The sequence below is a fragment of the Vipera ursinii genome, assembly GCF_947247035.1.
Source record: "Vipera ursinii genome assembly, chromosome: 1".
Classification (NCBI taxonomy): Eukaryota; Metazoa; Chordata; class Lepidosauria; order Squamata; family Viperidae; genus Vipera; species Vipera ursinii.
Genome location: NC_139512.1, coordinates 343,256,374 through 343,273,211, shown reverse-complemented (window position 1 = coordinate 343,273,211; position 16,838 = coordinate 343,256,374). Strand labels below are relative to the sequence as shown.

The window sequence follows — 16,838 nt, the reverse complement described above, 5'->3', positions numbered from 1 at the left end:
GCCACAAACAGGAAAAGGATCTTAACTACTGCAAATTGCTCATATAATTTCCTTGAAAAGGTAAAGAATAGATTTTACAGAACAACACCTTATATGGTGCAGAAGCCAATGGGCACCGATTAATAAGCAGTTCAGGATTTCATCATCCATATGGGGCTAAAATACCTATATCAACCGTGGATGGCCAAAAAATATTTCATTAAAATATATACAGTATAAATGTCCAAATCTCACACAATGTGGGCATTCTTTCAAAAAAAAAACTCTGAAGATTTTCTGAAAGATTTTGGGAATGAATGAATGAATAAATGACTTCAAGACAGATCAACAATTTTAGGAGTGAGATCACCCTCATCTCATAAAACTTAATCCATTAAAACCTCCTTGGAATAAGAATGATACTAATCTCCAGTATCTACTAATATTTTAGTCCCCCTCTCTTATTTATTTTATATTTTGTGACTCTTCATCTCTAATTAAGGTAGCGTGGTGGCTCTGTGGTTAAGATGCTGGGCTTGTCAGCTGGAAAGCCACCAGCCCAGGTTTGATACCCAAGCACCACTTGATGGGGTGAGCGCCCGTCCTTGTCCCAGCTCCTGCCAACCTAGCAGTTCGAAAGCATGCAAATGCAAGTAGATAAATAGGTACCACTTCAGTGGGATGGTAATGGCACTCCATAACATCGTGCTGGCCTTGAAACGGAGATGAGCACCAACCCCTATGGTTGGCAACAACTACCGGTAGCAGAGTAAAATCAGCAGGGGAGGACTCCATCTAGAGTAGAACAGAACAGAACAGAATAGAATGGAATAGAACCTTGGAGGTCTTCTAGTCCAATCCCCTGCTCAGGCAGGAAACCCTATAGCATTTCAGACAAATGGCTGTCCAGTCTCTTCTTAAAAACTTCCAGTGTTGGAGCATTCACCACCTCTGGAGGCAGGTTGTTCCACTGATTAATTGTTCTAACTGTCAGGAAATTTCTCCTTAGTTCTAGGTTGCTTCTCTCTTTGATTAGTTTCCATCCGTTGCTTCTTGCCCTGCCTTGGGTGTTTTGGAGAATAGCTTGACTCTTCTTTGTGGCAGCCCCTGAGATATTGGAACCCTGCTGTTATGTCCCCCCTCGCCCTTTTCTTCATTAAACTAGACATACCCAATTCTAGCAACCGTTGTTTATATGTTTTAGCCTCCAGTCCCCTAACATCTTTGTCAAGATGATTAATTGAGGTCAATAAAAACAGGTAAAATTTCAGTTTCTCTACAATATTTTTGTCAGGTGAAGTAGAATCTAATGCCCAACCCACTAATAAATATCTCCACAATCACAGAGGTGTCCACAAAAGAGAATAAAAAGTCAAGGTGGTTTATGTGTCTGGGTCTGGGTCTGTGAGATTAAGTCTCTGCCTTTTTACACACAAGAACCACAGAACAGGAAAGGTTGTGCATTATTTGGCCATTTGGGTTGCTTCTAATGAAAGAATTGCTCGACTCCCCAGCTCACATGAGAGCTGATAATTCAATCAACCAGCAGATGTCACCAGAATTGTTGTACTTATATTCATTTCTTGTGGACAAACCATCTCTTATAGGCATAAATTAGGAATGCTCAAGATTTGAAAGTATTAGGGCAGAGTTTATGCCTTCATCTCCACCACACACAGTCTAAATTAATTTTCCAATAGCATCAGAAGCCTAAGTAATGAGGAAGTCACGTCTACTTGAATTCAGAAACTGTTGACATCCTGAAGACATGAAGGATTAATCCACAGTAAATCACTGACTTCTTTGGATGCAGTAAAAAGCCAGCTCTTACTTCCAAATTCCAAAATGCTGGACATTCCTCAGCTGGCCAAGGCTGTGTCAATATTTCCATTATAGCTCCTCCACTTTGGATATTCACAGTAACATTCCACAGGGCTCTGGGTAGGAAGGACTGACTCTCAATTTCTCCATTCATAAATAATAATAATAATAATAATAATAATAATAATAATAATAATAATAATAATAATAATAGGTTTCTTCTTAGATTGAGATTAAAAAAAAGATGGCACTAAAATTTCTATCAACAACTATGTATTTCTGTATGCAATTTAATGTATTAAAAATGCAAAATGTTATTTTTGCTAAGGGTACATGTTCTCTCTCTTTGTCATACATGTGTGTATGTGAGTGTGTATATAAATATAAGATTTGTGCATGCAATTTTTTTACTGAAGAACTATATCCTGGTTTATATACAGTCTTTGACTTACAACAGTTCATTTAGTGACCATTTGAAGTTACAACGGCACTGGAAAAAAGTGACTTATGACCATTTTTCACACTTATCACCATTGCAGCATCCCCATGGTCACATGATCAAAATTAAGACACTTGGGAACTGACCCAATTTATGACCATTGCAGTATGCTGGGGTCATGTGATCATCTTTTGCAACCTTCTGACAGGCAAAGTCAATGGGGAAGCCTGATTCCCTTAACAACCAGGTTGCTAATTTAACAACTGCAGTGATTCAAGGGTGGCAAGAAAGGTCATAAAATGGGGCAAAGTTCCCTTAACAAATGTCTCACTTTGCAACAAAAATGTGAAGCTCTATTGTGATTGTAAATCAAGGACTACCTCTATTATCTGAAAAGTATAAAATTTGGAAAATTCACACTGAAATAATCTATGAATGCCCATTACCCTTAACTGGAGTGAGAGCTAACCCTTAGATCCCCAGCAGTGCATTTCCCTTGTATTTGGAAATGGGGAAGTTGCACTGATGACTGTCTATTTCCAACAGTCCAGATTTGCAAGGTAGGGAGCTATCAGCTAGAAACTACAACCATGAGGACATCGTGATAAAATAAATGTTAGTCACTTAAATCTACTGTCACCAATCCATTGCTGAGCAACATCACATTCCAAAGCTCTGAGAAAATAGCTGTTTCCATCATCTTGTAAAAATATATCAATATCGGTGCAATCCTGACCTCTGGAGGCAAGGGCAGGCTATTCTGCAAAGTGGAGGCCACCACCAAGAAATGTTCCCTTTGGATACTACTCTCACCTCATGTATGCTGGGAAAAATTAACATATTAAGTTACAGATACAGAATTACAGAGAAACAGATTTGGAAGGGACCTCGGAGGTCTTCTAATGCAACCCCCTGCTCAAGCAGGAGACCCTATACCAGGGGTGTCCAACTTTGTCAACATTAAGACCTGTGGACTTCAACTCCCAGAATTCCCCAGCCAGCATGGCTGGCTGGGGAATTCTGGGAGCTGAAGTCCACAAGTCTTACAGTTGACAAGATTGGACACCCCTGCCCTATACCATTACAGAAAAAGTGGCTGTCCATAATGAATGAACTGGATCTTCCTAGACCAGACAGTGCTGCACACGTCAGATTCTGCCAGTCTGCTTCCTCCATTTTTTAAACTTTCCACTTAACCATCCATAAATGAGGGAATGATGAAATACTGTACAATCCCTTCTGGCTGAAAATGCTTTGTATCTTGTCTATGGAGAGTCTTGGTCATCCGTGTCATGATTGTTCTAAAAGGTGCTTTTTCAAGAGGCAACTAGACTTCCTTTGTTTTTCCTTGAAGACATTTCATTTCCCATCCAAGAAGCGAAATGTTTTCAAGGAAAAACAAAGGAAGTCCAGTTGCCTCTTGCTTCCTGTCTTCTATCTGGAAGTCACTGATGGTTTGGAAGTCTCAACAATAGCAGCCAATCTGCATGAGCGTATAATCCTAGCACTCTGGCTCCTTGTTCATTCATGAGTCAGATAATACTTTCCCAAATTTATCCTTCTGTCGCAGTTTTATACTTGATGATGATGCTGTCAATTCAGTCAAGTCCAATTCTCAGCAATTCTATGGATCAGCTCTTTTCACATTTTCCAATCTTGTATGGCTTTTTTCAGTTGTTTTAGCTCTGGCTCTGCAGATGTAATTTATACTTATGTCAGATTCATTTAGCTTTCTTACTGATTTTCCTATGTTTCTTTTTAAAGTTATTTTCTAGGCACTGTTGCTTGGTTTCATTCTTGTAGAAGCCAACAAGCGGGCAAGGGGTGAGGTCAATTTAATAATAATAATAATAATAATAATAATAATAATAATAATAATAATAATAATAATAATAATAATAATAAGAAGAAGAAGAAGAAGAAGAAGAAGAAGAAGAAGAAGAAGAAGAAGAAGAAGAAGAAGAAGAAGAAGAAGAAGAAGAAGAAGTTGGAAGGGAGCTTGGAGGTCATCTAGTCCAACCCCCTGCTCAGGCAGGTAACCCTATACCATTTCAGACAAATGGCTGGCCAGTGTCTTCTTAAAAACTTCCAGTGTTGGAGCATTCACCACTTCTGGAGATAGGTTGTTCCACTGGTTAGTTGTTCTAACTGTCAGGAAGTTTCTCCTTAGTTCTAGGTTGCTTCTCTCCTTGACTAGTTTCCATCCATTGCTTCTTGTCCTGCTTTCAGGTGCTTTGGAGAATAGCTTGGCTCCCTCTTCTTTGTGGCAGGCCCTGAGATATTGGAACACTGCTATCATGTCACCCCTCACCCTTCTCTTCATTAAACTACACATACCCAATTCCAGCAACCGTTCCCTATATGTTTTAGCCTCCAGTCTCCCAATCATCTTTGTTGCTCTTCTCTGTACTCTTTCTAGAGTCTTGACATCTTTTTTACATCGTGGTGACCAAAACTGGATGCAGTATTTCAGGTGTGGCATTACCAAGGCATTGTAAAGTGGCATTAGTACTTCATGTGATCTTGATTTTGTCCCTCTGTTAATGCAGCCTAGCACTGTGTTGGCTTTTTTGGCAGCTGCAGCACACTGCTGGCTCATATTTAAGTGATTGTCCACTAGGACTCCAAGATCTCTCTCACAGTTACTACTACTGAGCAAGGTACCACCTATACTATACCTGTGCATTTGATTTTTCCTGCCTAAATGTAGAACCTTACTTTTTTCACAATTGAATTTCATTTTGTTAGATAGTGCCCAGTGTTCAAGTCTGTCCAGATCCTCCTGTATCTTAAGCCTATCTTCTGGAGTATTGGCTATTCCTGCCAGCTTGGTGTCGTCTGCAAATTTGATGAGTTCCCCATCTATCCCCTCATCCAAATTGTTGATGAAGATGTTGAACAGCACTGGGCCCAGAACAGAGCCCTGGGACACCCCACTACACACTTCCTTCTATGTAGATGCGGTTCCATTGAGGACCACACGCTGAGTACAGCTTGTCAGCCAGCTACGAATCCATCTGGTGGTGATGCTATCTAACCCACATTTTTCTATCTTATCAAGTAGTAGGTTGTGATCTACTTTATCAAATGCCTTAGTGAAGTCCAAGTAAATTATATCTACATTCCTCTGGTCCACTAGTTTTGTCACTTGGTCAAAGAATGTAATAGGATTTGTCTGGCATGATCTGTTTTTGACAAACCCATGTTGGCTTTTAGTGATAACTTTGTTTGCATCAAGGTGTTCGCTGATTTGTTGTTTGATTATCATTTCCAGAATCTGAGGTCAGGCTGATAGGTCTGTAGTTTCCTGGATCTATTTTTTCCCTTTTTTGAAGATGGGAACTACATCAGCTCTCTTCCAGTCCTCTGGTAGTTTCCCAGTACTCCAGGATCTTTGAAAAATATAGTTCAGTGGTTCTGAGATCACGTCTGCCATTTCCTTGAGAACCTTGGCGTGCAATCCATCTGGTCCTGGTGATTTGAACTCGTCTAGGCTGGACAGGTGCTCATTTACCATTTTCTTGCCTATCTTAACTTGTGTTTCTATTCTGTTTTTATGGCACTGGTTTTGGTAGGTTGGGCTGTTTTTTCCCTTTGTGTAAAGACAGATACAAAAATAGTTCTGCTTTCTCCCTGTTGCTTGTCACCTTCTTGCCACTTTCCCCCACTAATGGACCAATCATTTCCTTAACTTTTTTCTTGTTTCTTATATGTTGAAAGAAGCTTTTTTTTTTTTGTTATTTCTGACTTTGGTAGCAAGCCTTACTTCATTTTGAGCCTTAGCTTCCCTCACTTCATCTTTGCAGGCATGGGCTGTTTGCTGATATTCTGCCTTAGTTATGTGCCCCTCTTTCCACTTCTTATACTTGTCCTTTTTATCTTTCAATTTATCAGAGAGTTCTTTATGCAGCCATGCTGGTTTCTTTTGAGAGCTGTTATTTTTCCTCTTTGTTGGTATTGTGCTAGACTGGACTTTTATTATCTCACTTTTCAAAATTTCCCAAGCTTCTTGAGTTGTTTTCCCCTTAAGGATTCTCATCCGTGGAATCCTTCCTAAGCTCTCTCTAAGTTTATTGAAATTAGCTCTCTTAAAATCCAAGACTCTAGTTTGACGGTGTTCTATTGCTTGTGCTTCCATAATGTTGAATTCTAATATTGCATGATCACTTCCCCACAAGGTTCCTGTGGCTTTGACACTTTCTATCATTTCATCTCTGTTAGTGAGAATTAAATCCAATGTGGCTAATCCCCTAGTTCCCTTCTCTACTTTTTGGGAGAGAAAGTTGTCTGCTAGGCTTGTCAGGAATCTGTTAGATCTTCCACTTGGTGCAGAATTTGTCTCCCAGTTGATATCAGGGTAATTAAAGTCCCCCATTACTATATTTTTGGGGGAAGGAGAAGAAGAATAGAGAAGAAAGACCATCCATATTGTCTTGTGTAAGAAGGAAAGGAGCTGATCCTTTATATGGAAGGCACATAAAGTAGTTTCCATGAATTTGCCAAGGGAAAGAGGCTGTGGCAAATAAATGACATCTCTTTTCACCTATCAAGATCAAAATTTAGTAAGACTTAATTTTTCAAAAGGAAATCCTGGTCCATATCTTGGAGATTGGGTGGGAAGGATTAATGAGCAGAAAAGTGCAGGTAGTCCTCAGCTTACAACAGAGAACAGAGTTATAAGAGCCCTGAAAAAATGTGACTTATGACCATTTTTCACACTTACGACCATTGCAGAATCCCCGTGGTCATGTGATCAAAATTCGGACACTTGGCAATTGACTCATATCTCTGACGGTTGGAGTGTCCCAAAGTCATGTGATCACCTTTTACGACCTTCTGACAAGCAAACTCAGTGGGGAAGCTAGATTCCCTTAACAACCGTGTTACTAATTTAACATCTGCAGTGATTTACTTAACAACTGTGGCTTTAACATCTGCAGTGATTTACTTAACAACTGTGGCAAGAAAGGATGTAAAATGGGATAAAACTCGCTTACTAACTGTCTTGCTTAGCACCAGAAATCTTGGGCTCAATTTGGTCATAAGTAGAGGAGTATCTGTAGTGCTTTTTCAACTGCTCAAGAATAAAGATATGAACCTTTTTTTAAAAAAAAAAAGACTAGAAACATTTTGTGGAAAAAAGTCAAATGATTTATGGATTTGATGATTGAAAAAGGCTTAAACAAGGAGTTGAAGAGATTTCTGTAACACCTCTGGAAAACAGGTGGCTCTAAGAATTTAAAGTATGGGACTTGCTTGTGATTCAGCAGTTTATAGACTAGAAACTCCCCATGAATTTTATCTGGTTCCCTTCGAAACCATTAGGATAGGTGACCATCTTGTGGATTTCATCATTTCATTTCACCTTGTCTAAAAAGATACAGGTAGTTACAACCAAAATGGAGCCTTAATGGAAAACATACTGACCTGATTTTACATTTTTTGCAATGGTCATTAAGCAAACACCATGGTCATTAAGTGAACCCATTGTTTGCTATGGCATGGTTTTCCCAAAAACTGGAAGTGCTGGTTTTCAGCAAAACTGTCGTAAAATACAATCATGTGACCATGTGCTGCAAATGTCTGTAAATGTATCCATGCTGCCGAGCCCCCGAAGTGCAGTTTTGTGACCTTCAGGGGTGGGGCAACTACTGGAATGTTGGATCTGGGTCTTTTTCAGGTAGGTCGTAACTTTGAATGGTTGCTAAACGATCAGTGATAATTCAGGACTACTTGTACTCTCTTTTACTGATCCTGACTCTCTTACCATTCAGTTTCAGTGGGGAAATTGGAGTCCTAACAATTCCTTTCTCCTCATTTTTCATGCAACACTCTGCCCCAGTTTCCAAATTAACCACCCCCAAAGTCTTTCTTAATAGACTATTCCTTTAATAATAACAATTGCCCTTTCCTGTACCTTTCCCCCGCTACAATATCTTTTGTGACATGTAAACTATAGGCAAAGTTACACTGGTAAGCCAGCATAGTTGGCATTTTAAAGAATATCCACCCATTTTGGATAATTTGGCAATCTTTTCCATTCTTACTAGTCTGAATAATTTGACGGTCAAGGTCCATAAGCACTGCTATCCCCAACCCTCCAAAACCCTCCAATTTCTGGTAGGGAGGGATATGGAATAACATTGCAATATGCTTTTGCACAACCTTGCTTGTCTCACATATCCAAATGTACAGGCTGAGTATTGAGAGAAATAGGACAGTGGCCAGACTAAATTTATCTCTGATGTCCTGTCAATTACCACGAAAGCAAACAGCTTGCCTGAACAGCCGAGATTTTCCTCTTCCACGAAACCTGCTTCCTGTAAGTTAGATGAAACCGCCAGATTTCTTCCACGGATCTTGTGCCAGTCCACATCAGCAACATGAAGGTAAACTCATCAACGGGCGGTGAAAAGTTGAGCTAAAGAGCTGACTGTAATCTCCAGATAACCATAAAAAAGCAGGGAAGGGCTACAAAATCTACCCTCTAATGCTCATCCAAGTTTTACTAGCTTAGATCAGGAAGCCCTAATGGAAGGTGCATATTTACCGATTAACTAAAGTGTATTAGTTTTTCTCCCTGCAGCGTATTCCAGAAGCACATTGCTTAATGCCTTAATGGGGCCTGTAACCTTGACAAGGTTTTCCAGGCTCTGTTGCCATCTAAAGGTAGCTCACCCTTCCCCCATCTACTCCTTGGCAAAACAGGCTTTTGTTTATTCTCTCCACCTCTACGTGGAACCAGAGGAAACGTACTGCTGGATCAAAAGAAAGAAACGTGCCATGCTTACGGTATAATATCCAAAGGAACTATTACAGTTTGGGATTGCTCTTTCCTAACTTTGGCTGGGTTCACGCCATATAAAGGAGAAAAAAGGACTGGAAGCTAAATTGTATGATAAACAGTTGAGATAACAAGGTAGGTCCAGCCTAAAGAAGAGAAGGATTAGTGGGAAATGTGATAACTGTCTTCCAGTACTTGAGCAGCTGTCACAGACAAGAGGGGAGTAAATGAAAAATCTTCATCAGGGCCCAGTCCAAGCTGGGAATAATCAAAATGGAGATTGCTTTAGAAAGAAGGCTGTGGTTTATTGAAGAGGAGAGCCAGACAGAAAGATGGCTCTGGGAAAGCTGACCACATGTAGTAGGGAATGGTGGGTTTTTATACTTTCTTGGGCTTTTGTTTGGAGTTGTTCTTGTGGCATGAACTTTGACCTGAACTTGAGTGTGCCTTTCTGGTATTCTGATGGTGGTGGGTTAATCCTATTATGTCCCAAAGGTCATATCCTGCTTCCCTGGGGCTGTGGCTGATGACCGTGTCCTGTGTTGGATTTTTTGGTGTGAGGGATCGTTGATCTTTGTCTTTATAATCCAAGCTGCCTGGCTCCAATCATTCTGACAAGATTATTACATCTGCATTTCTGCAGATCTGGTTTCTGTCTGGGGCAGAGAGACTGGGGTTGGGTGGGTTGGGTTGGTTTCTGCCTTTAAAATCCTTTGGGGAAATATATTCTGCCTTTTTAATATTTCCCAACATATTTCTTTCTCTGGATTTTTCCCACAAGGGGATTGACCTATTCTCAAACCACCTGAGGGCAGGACAAGAAATAATGGGTGGGAGCTTGCTAAAGAGAGACCCAACCCAGAAGTAAGGAGAAATTTTCTGACAGTGAGAACAATTAATCTGTGGAACTACTTGCCTCCAGAGGTTGTGGGTGCTCCATCGCTGGAAGTTTTCCAAAATAGACTGGAGAATCATTTGATTGGGATGGTAGGAGTTTCCTCCCAAGAAACTTCCAAGGTCCCTTCCAACCTTATGATTCTATGTTCTATGTTCCAAGCTTAAAATAAGTTCAATTGTTCTTTGATTTACTGAATGCAGTCCAGGTGACCACTTACGCTTCAGTGTGATTTCATATGTAACACGAAAGTTAGGTAAATGACGTGTAAGCATACACCGTGAATGCAATCATAAAAATTTGTGCCTTTTTCAACTAGATGCAATGGCCTGAGAGTCAAACCTCCGTTTCTGGTCTTTAATGCTGGCTTCAGTCTTAAGGCCATGTAATTTAATACATGCCTACATACATACTACATAAATAAAGTAATAGGTGGATAAAAATGTCAAATCCAATCTGAATATCTGGCTCACTGTGTGATGTAACATAATAGTAAAATAAAAAAATAAAATTAATAATAATTTAAAAATAATTAAAAAGAAAGCAAAAACAAACAAAAAAATTCAAAGGTCGGAATCTGTGGACCAGTGGATCTTTTTCTGCCATCAGTTTTCCATGTTTCTACGTACGTATAGATTATCAGCACGATCAAGTTACCCATGCAAACTGACAAATCATCATGGTGAAATTAGTCACACAAAAGTTAAATGATACATCATATTGGCACTGTAAGTATGAAAGAGCTATGAAATTGGAACAGGTGTTCTTAAAACTGAAATGTTTTGCACTGCCAGTACCAGACAAATTTCAGCACAGAGATATTCTTAAAACTGGGACTGTGCAGGGGGCCTCCCATGTGAATGTATATTGCACCCCTTTTGATGGAGTAATACATAGAAATGTGTCCCCTGAAGATCTGAAAGTACTGGCACATTTGTAAAATTTTGTAAATTCGTAAAATTTCAAATATTGAAGCCTCAAGGAGGGATATCTGCAGGGGAAACAGAGAGACAAGTTATTATGAAAAGTGCATTATTTGTGTCACAAGTGTGATGTGTAATTATGGCTGCAACAGGATGCCCATGGCCTCAAACCTCAAAGGGTGTTATCAGTAAAGAGCCCATCAGGGCAACGATGTGATGATGAAGAAAATTTGGATACACAGTATTTATTCTAAGTTTGGATAGTCCTCAACTTACAACCACAATTGAGCTCAAAATTTCTGTTGTTAAGCGAGACATTTGTTAAGTGAGTTTGGCTCCATTTTATGACCTTTCTTGCCACAGATGTTAAGTGAATCACTGCAGTTGATGAGTTGGTAACATAGTTGTTAAGTGAATCTGGCTTCCCCATTGACTTTGCTCATTAGAACGTCACAAAAGATGATCACGTGACCTTGAGACATAGCAACGGTCATAAGTATGAACCAGTTGCCAAGTGTCTGAATTTTGATCACAGGACCATGGGGATGCTTCAAAGATCGCAACTGTGAAAAATGGTCATAAGTCACTTTTTTCAATGCCGTTGTAACTTTGAACGGTCACTAAGTGAGCTGTTACACATAGATAACTAGCTGTATTACCGGCAAATATCTATCACAGACAGATAGACAGATATGAATGAGATGAAACAGGAAGAAGCATAGAAATAGCAGTCAGAAGTCAGAGCTGGTTGATGAGTGCCCAAAATGTGGTTATATGACCACTTGGGGGGGCAGCCATTGGAACTTTGGAACTGGGTTATAAATACCATTTGGGGGGGTCTGTCATAATTTTGAACAGTTGCTAAGCAACCGGTCATCAGTTGAAGACTACCTATATGTAAGCCCCAAACAATACATTGTTTCTGTAAGGAGGCACCAACAGGTGTTCTGCATCAACTCATTCCCACCCTAGTGGGCTATTTTGGCTTCATAACCAAAGGGCTGCCCACTCCTATGAGGTGGGCACATTGCAAAGATACACATTGCAAAGATAAAGGTTAAAGGTTTCCCCTGTCCAATCGTATTTGACTCTAAAGGGCGATGCTCATCTCCGTTTCTTAGCCGAGGGAACCAGCATTGTCCAAAGACACTTCCCTGGTCATGTGATCAGCATGACTATACACCAGGGTTGTCAAACTCACAACATTACATGACGTGTCATGATGTATCACGACTTTTTTTTCCATTGCCAGCAATGGGGTGGACGCAGTTTTACCATGACGCATCTGGCTCATGGGCCGGCAGTTTGACACCCCTGCTATACACCAAGGAGCATGGAATGCTGTTACCTTCCCACCAAAGTGGTACCTATTTAAATAATTGCATTTGCATGCTTTTGAACTGCTAGGTTGGCAGGAGTAAGGCTCTACATTTAGTCAGGAAAAATCAAATGCACAGGTATAGTATAGATGGTACCTTGCTCAATAGTAGTAACTGTGAGAGGGATCTTGGAGACCTAGTGGACAATCACTTCAATATGAGCCAGCAGTGTGCTGCAGCTGCCAAAAAAGCCAATGCAGTGCTAGGTTGCATTAATAGAGGGACAGAATCTAGATCATGTGAAGTGTTAATACCACTTTACAATGCCTTGGTAAGGCCACACCTGGAATACTGCATCAAGTTTTGGTCACCACGATGTAAAAAAGATGTCGAGACTCTAGAAAGAGTGCAGAGAAGAGCAACAAAGATGATTAGGGGACTGGAGGCTAAAACATATAGGGAACGGTTGCTGGAATTGGGTATATGTAGTTTAATGAAGAGAAGGATGAGGGGTGATATGATAGCAGTGTTCCAATATCTCAGGGACTGCCACAAAAAAGAGGGAATCAAGCTATTTTCCAAAGCGCCTGAAGGCAGGACAAGAAGTAACAGATGGAAACTAGTCAAGGAGAGAAGCAACCTAGAACTAAGGAGAAACTTCCTGACAGTTAGAACAATTAACCAATGGAACAACCTGCCTCCAGAAGTGGTGAATGCTCCAACACTGGACGTTTTTAAGAAAAGACTGGACAGCCATTTGTCTGAAATGGTATAGGGCAGACATGTCAAACACAAGGCCCGGGGGCCAGATCCGGCCCGCGAAGTGGTTTCATGTGGCCCGCGAAGCCATCCTGGAAACAGTGAGGGAACGGCCCCCACTGCCTTGGCCCTGGCCCAGAGAGTCTCCTCCTGCCAGAGACCCTCAGATCTGTCCCACTCCTGCCCAGGCCCCCATAGGCACCCTTGATGCGAACGGTGTAGAGCTGGCCATGCCCACCCAGTAGGCCATACGCACTCTAGCCACGCCCACCCAGTAGGCCACGCCCACCCAGGCCATACCCACCCGGCCCCCTGAGGGCAACAGCAATGCTGATGCGGCCCTCAATGAAATTGAGTTTGACACCCCTGGTATAGGGTTTCCTGCCTGAGCAAGGGGTTGGACTAGATGACCTCCAAGGTCCCTTCCAACTTCTTCTTCTTCTTCTTCTTCTTCTTATTATTATTATTATTATTATTATTATTATTATTATTATTATTATTATTATTATTATTATTATTATTACATTTCTGACTAGTGTCCACTTCTCTCACTCCTCATCCATAAGTCAAAACACCATTAGTTTCAACTAAGTTTTCGATGGCAGTAAGATCAAAATGGGGGATTTGCTTTTATGGGGAAGAGCAGGAACTGAATTCTCATATACAAGCGGTCTGGCTTTCCATCTGTCGAAAGATGAATAACTCCAAATGTTCTGAAAGGTGGGAGGTAACAAAAGAACAATAATATCAAGATGGCAATGTGGAAACAGTAATGTACATGCACTGATTTCAACAAGTTGGAAGAAAATATTTTCTCATGTTGTTGCAAGAGAAACCAGTGAAACGGTATCGTCGCTCCTCAGCTAAACATGCTTCTGACTTACTTTTCCCTTCTGTTTTTAAAATGTGCCCTGGAATGTCTCAGTAATCTTCCATATCTGATCCCACTTACTTGTCCAAGAGCAGCCAAATTTGGCTTAAGTGCTACACCTAGCTGGACAAAGTAGAAACATGGGTGTTGCATCCTGTCAACATGATATCTGCTTTACTTGCTGAAAAATTTGTCTACCACCATTCTTTTAAAAAAAGGTGGCTTCCCTTCTGAATACAGGGGTGCTGTAGAGAATAGAATAAGAATAGAACAATAACTTTATTGTCACTTTGAATGTACACTAATCGGTATATATTAAAATGAAATTTCATTGCATATAGCTCTCAAAGGGTCACCACCTCCGATATATACTACATAAATATGATGAAAATAAATAAATACAGAATTATGCATATATCCACATACATGGTTTTTTTTCTAAAAAAAAGGTACCGGAACTCTCATCTTGGCGGGCGCAGGAGGCGGGGGCGGCGGCACTGCTGTGGTCATGGGTGCGAGGTGTGTTGGCGGTGGGCTGCCCCCCATGGCTGGAGTGGCTGGTACTGTGGGAGCAGCGGGGCCTGCTCTATATGTCGGGACTGCGTGGGGTGGGCAGCAGAGGTGGTGTGGGCCAGGCGATGCAGGGCGGCCACTTAGGCGTGCAGGGTGAGGCGACGGTGGTGCAGGTCCAGCACCGGGTAGGCCACCAGCCTGGCTGACACAGGTGAGCACAAGGAAGGAGTGCACATGGACTCCACAGAACCCACTTCCCACTCCTTGTCCTCTCTTACTTACCTAGTTGAGATGGTGTAGTTGGGCAGCAGAGAGGGATGCAAAGTTCCTGCCTTCACTGCAGACAACTTGCCTGTGCAACGTTTGCCGGCCGGGTCTTTTGGCACACTCAGCAGCAAGCCAATAGGCCAGGCGTAGGCAACCTTGGCTCTTTTATGACTCGTGGACTTCAACTCCCAGAAGATGTTACATAACATAACATCAACTGGAAGATGTTAAACTGTCCTTCTGTTTCTTTCCTTCCCAGAAATTGTGTTAATGAGTCCTCTCTAAGCTCTGCTGATCAGCTTGTCCTGGATTGTTTTGCCACAAAACGGAACACTTTGTAAGTTGCAGTTGAAACATCTCATTTTAGATATATCACATATAATTGAAGATTGTAATTAGTTGCGTGGGCACGTTTAGCAAGTGTGATGTATTTGTGCTGGCATTTCTAGGCCTCTTTCCAACCACATCCTGAAAAATTTGTAACAAACGTTGGAATTCTTAAGGCCATGTTTGGTAATTCCCAGCAATCTGTTACTAGAAGGAAAAAGCAATCCCTGCTGCGTTACTGATCCCAGAGAAGCATTTGCATGTATGCAGGTATCATTAGGGTGCCATGGTTATGGATGAGAAATAGTGGTTGCAAAGTTGGCATTTCTGGATGCAATACAGATATTTTGGACTTATTTTTGTTTCTTTGCATGTTTGCTATTTTTAAAAAGGCATATGCTACTGACTACGCTTATGCACATACTGTATGTAACATCTTTTGCTAGGTTGCTTGTCCAAAATGTGAAAAGTGAAAGATTGTGACTAAACAAAATTTTAATGTACAGATAATACCTCCAGAAATTATTTTAGCCTTTTTAATAAATATTGTTATTGATGTTAAGCTCACCATGGAAAACATCATATATTGTTATGTATATACTAGGTTAATTATTTAAAGACTGAAGTGCAACATAACTAGATTCTAAATAATCTATTTTTCAAAACACACAACAGTCCAAACAGTAAAAGTCCAAATTAAGAATATTTCATTCTTAAGAATTGTTTAATTTAAAGTGGTTTAGTTGTAATAGAGTATGTACAAAAGATACTATTTTTTTCTAGCATCAGCTAAATTAGACATATTACATTGAGAAAAATATTTCTCATTTCTTTCCTGTTACCTTTAGTGATTTCATTGCAGAGATGTTAACATAGGAAATAGATTATTTTGTTATCTAATTTTACCTTCCAAAAGACAGAAGCAGATGAAAAATGTGAGGTTCTTTCCTGTTGGCTTTTTTGAATTAGCTGTTTTAGATTCTAAAAGTTTAGTTCCTAAAGAAGTAACCTTGTAAATAATTTTAATGTCCTCCTCTAGTACAGGGTAGGCAACCTTGGCTCTTTTATGACTCAAGGACTTCAACTCCCAGAATTCCTGAGCCAGCATGGCTCAGCTTGGAAACCTCTCTCTTTCCCCTCAGCATGGCTGGCTCAGGATTTCTGGGAGTTGAAGTCCATGAGTCATAAAAAAGAGCCAAGGTTGCCTACTCCTAAAGCCAATAGAGGGAGCTTTTTTTTTTCAATAAAAAGGTGCCAGAACACCGTTCTGAGCGTTCTATGAGAAAAAAAGCCCTGTCCACATATATTATATGACACAGAGAAACGATAGTCTAGTTCGGGTTATGTATACATGTGCGTGGCGAGAAAAAAGAATCTTGCGAGTTTACCAGACGGATGGCATAGGGAACAAAGCTATTACAGAATCGGGTAGTCCTGCTAGAAATACTTTGAAACCTCCTCTCAGAGGGGAGCAACAGAAACAGACTGTAAAGTGGGTGTGTGGGGTCTCTAACATAGCGCTTATAAGCAGCATCCTGAATACCAGGGAGCAAGCTTCCTATGATCTTCTTGGCTGTCCTTACCATTCTCTGTATGGACTTCCTATCTGAGGCACTGCTGCCACCAGACCAAACAGTGATGCAGTTTATTAAAATGCTGTCAGTTGTGCCTCTGTAAAAAGTAACCAGGACAGAAGGAGAAAAATGTGCTCTCCTCATCTGCCGCAGGAAATGCAGATGCTGGTTTGCACGCTTCACTAAGGATGACATGTAGAGAGACCAATTCAGATTGTTAGTTATCTGCACCCCCAGATACACTGAAGTGTTAACTTAATTTTAGGAATATGTATCAATGTCAAAAGTAACTTCAACAGTCTGAATATTAATTTTAATTGGGACACCATTTATGGACTATAATTTTGCACACAGACTTCCCCCACAG

The 16,838-nt window shown here is 40.7% G+C and overlaps 1 protein-coding gene across 1 annotated transcript in view; it reads left to right on the top strand.

Moving 5' to 3' along the window:
- Positions 1-8,503: 8,503 nt before the first annotated feature.
- Positions 8,504-16,838, top strand: part of UBE2G1 (ubiquitin conjugating enzyme E2 G1) — a 100,777-nt gene continuing 92,442 nt past the window's right edge. The window contains exon 1 of the mRNA XM_083379513.1: positions 8,504-8,628. Within this exon, the coding sequence (XP_083235639.1) occupies positions 8,571-8,628 (58 nt within the window). The 5' untranslated portion in view covers positions 8,504-8,570. The remainder of the gene's footprint in view (positions 8,629-16,838) is intronic.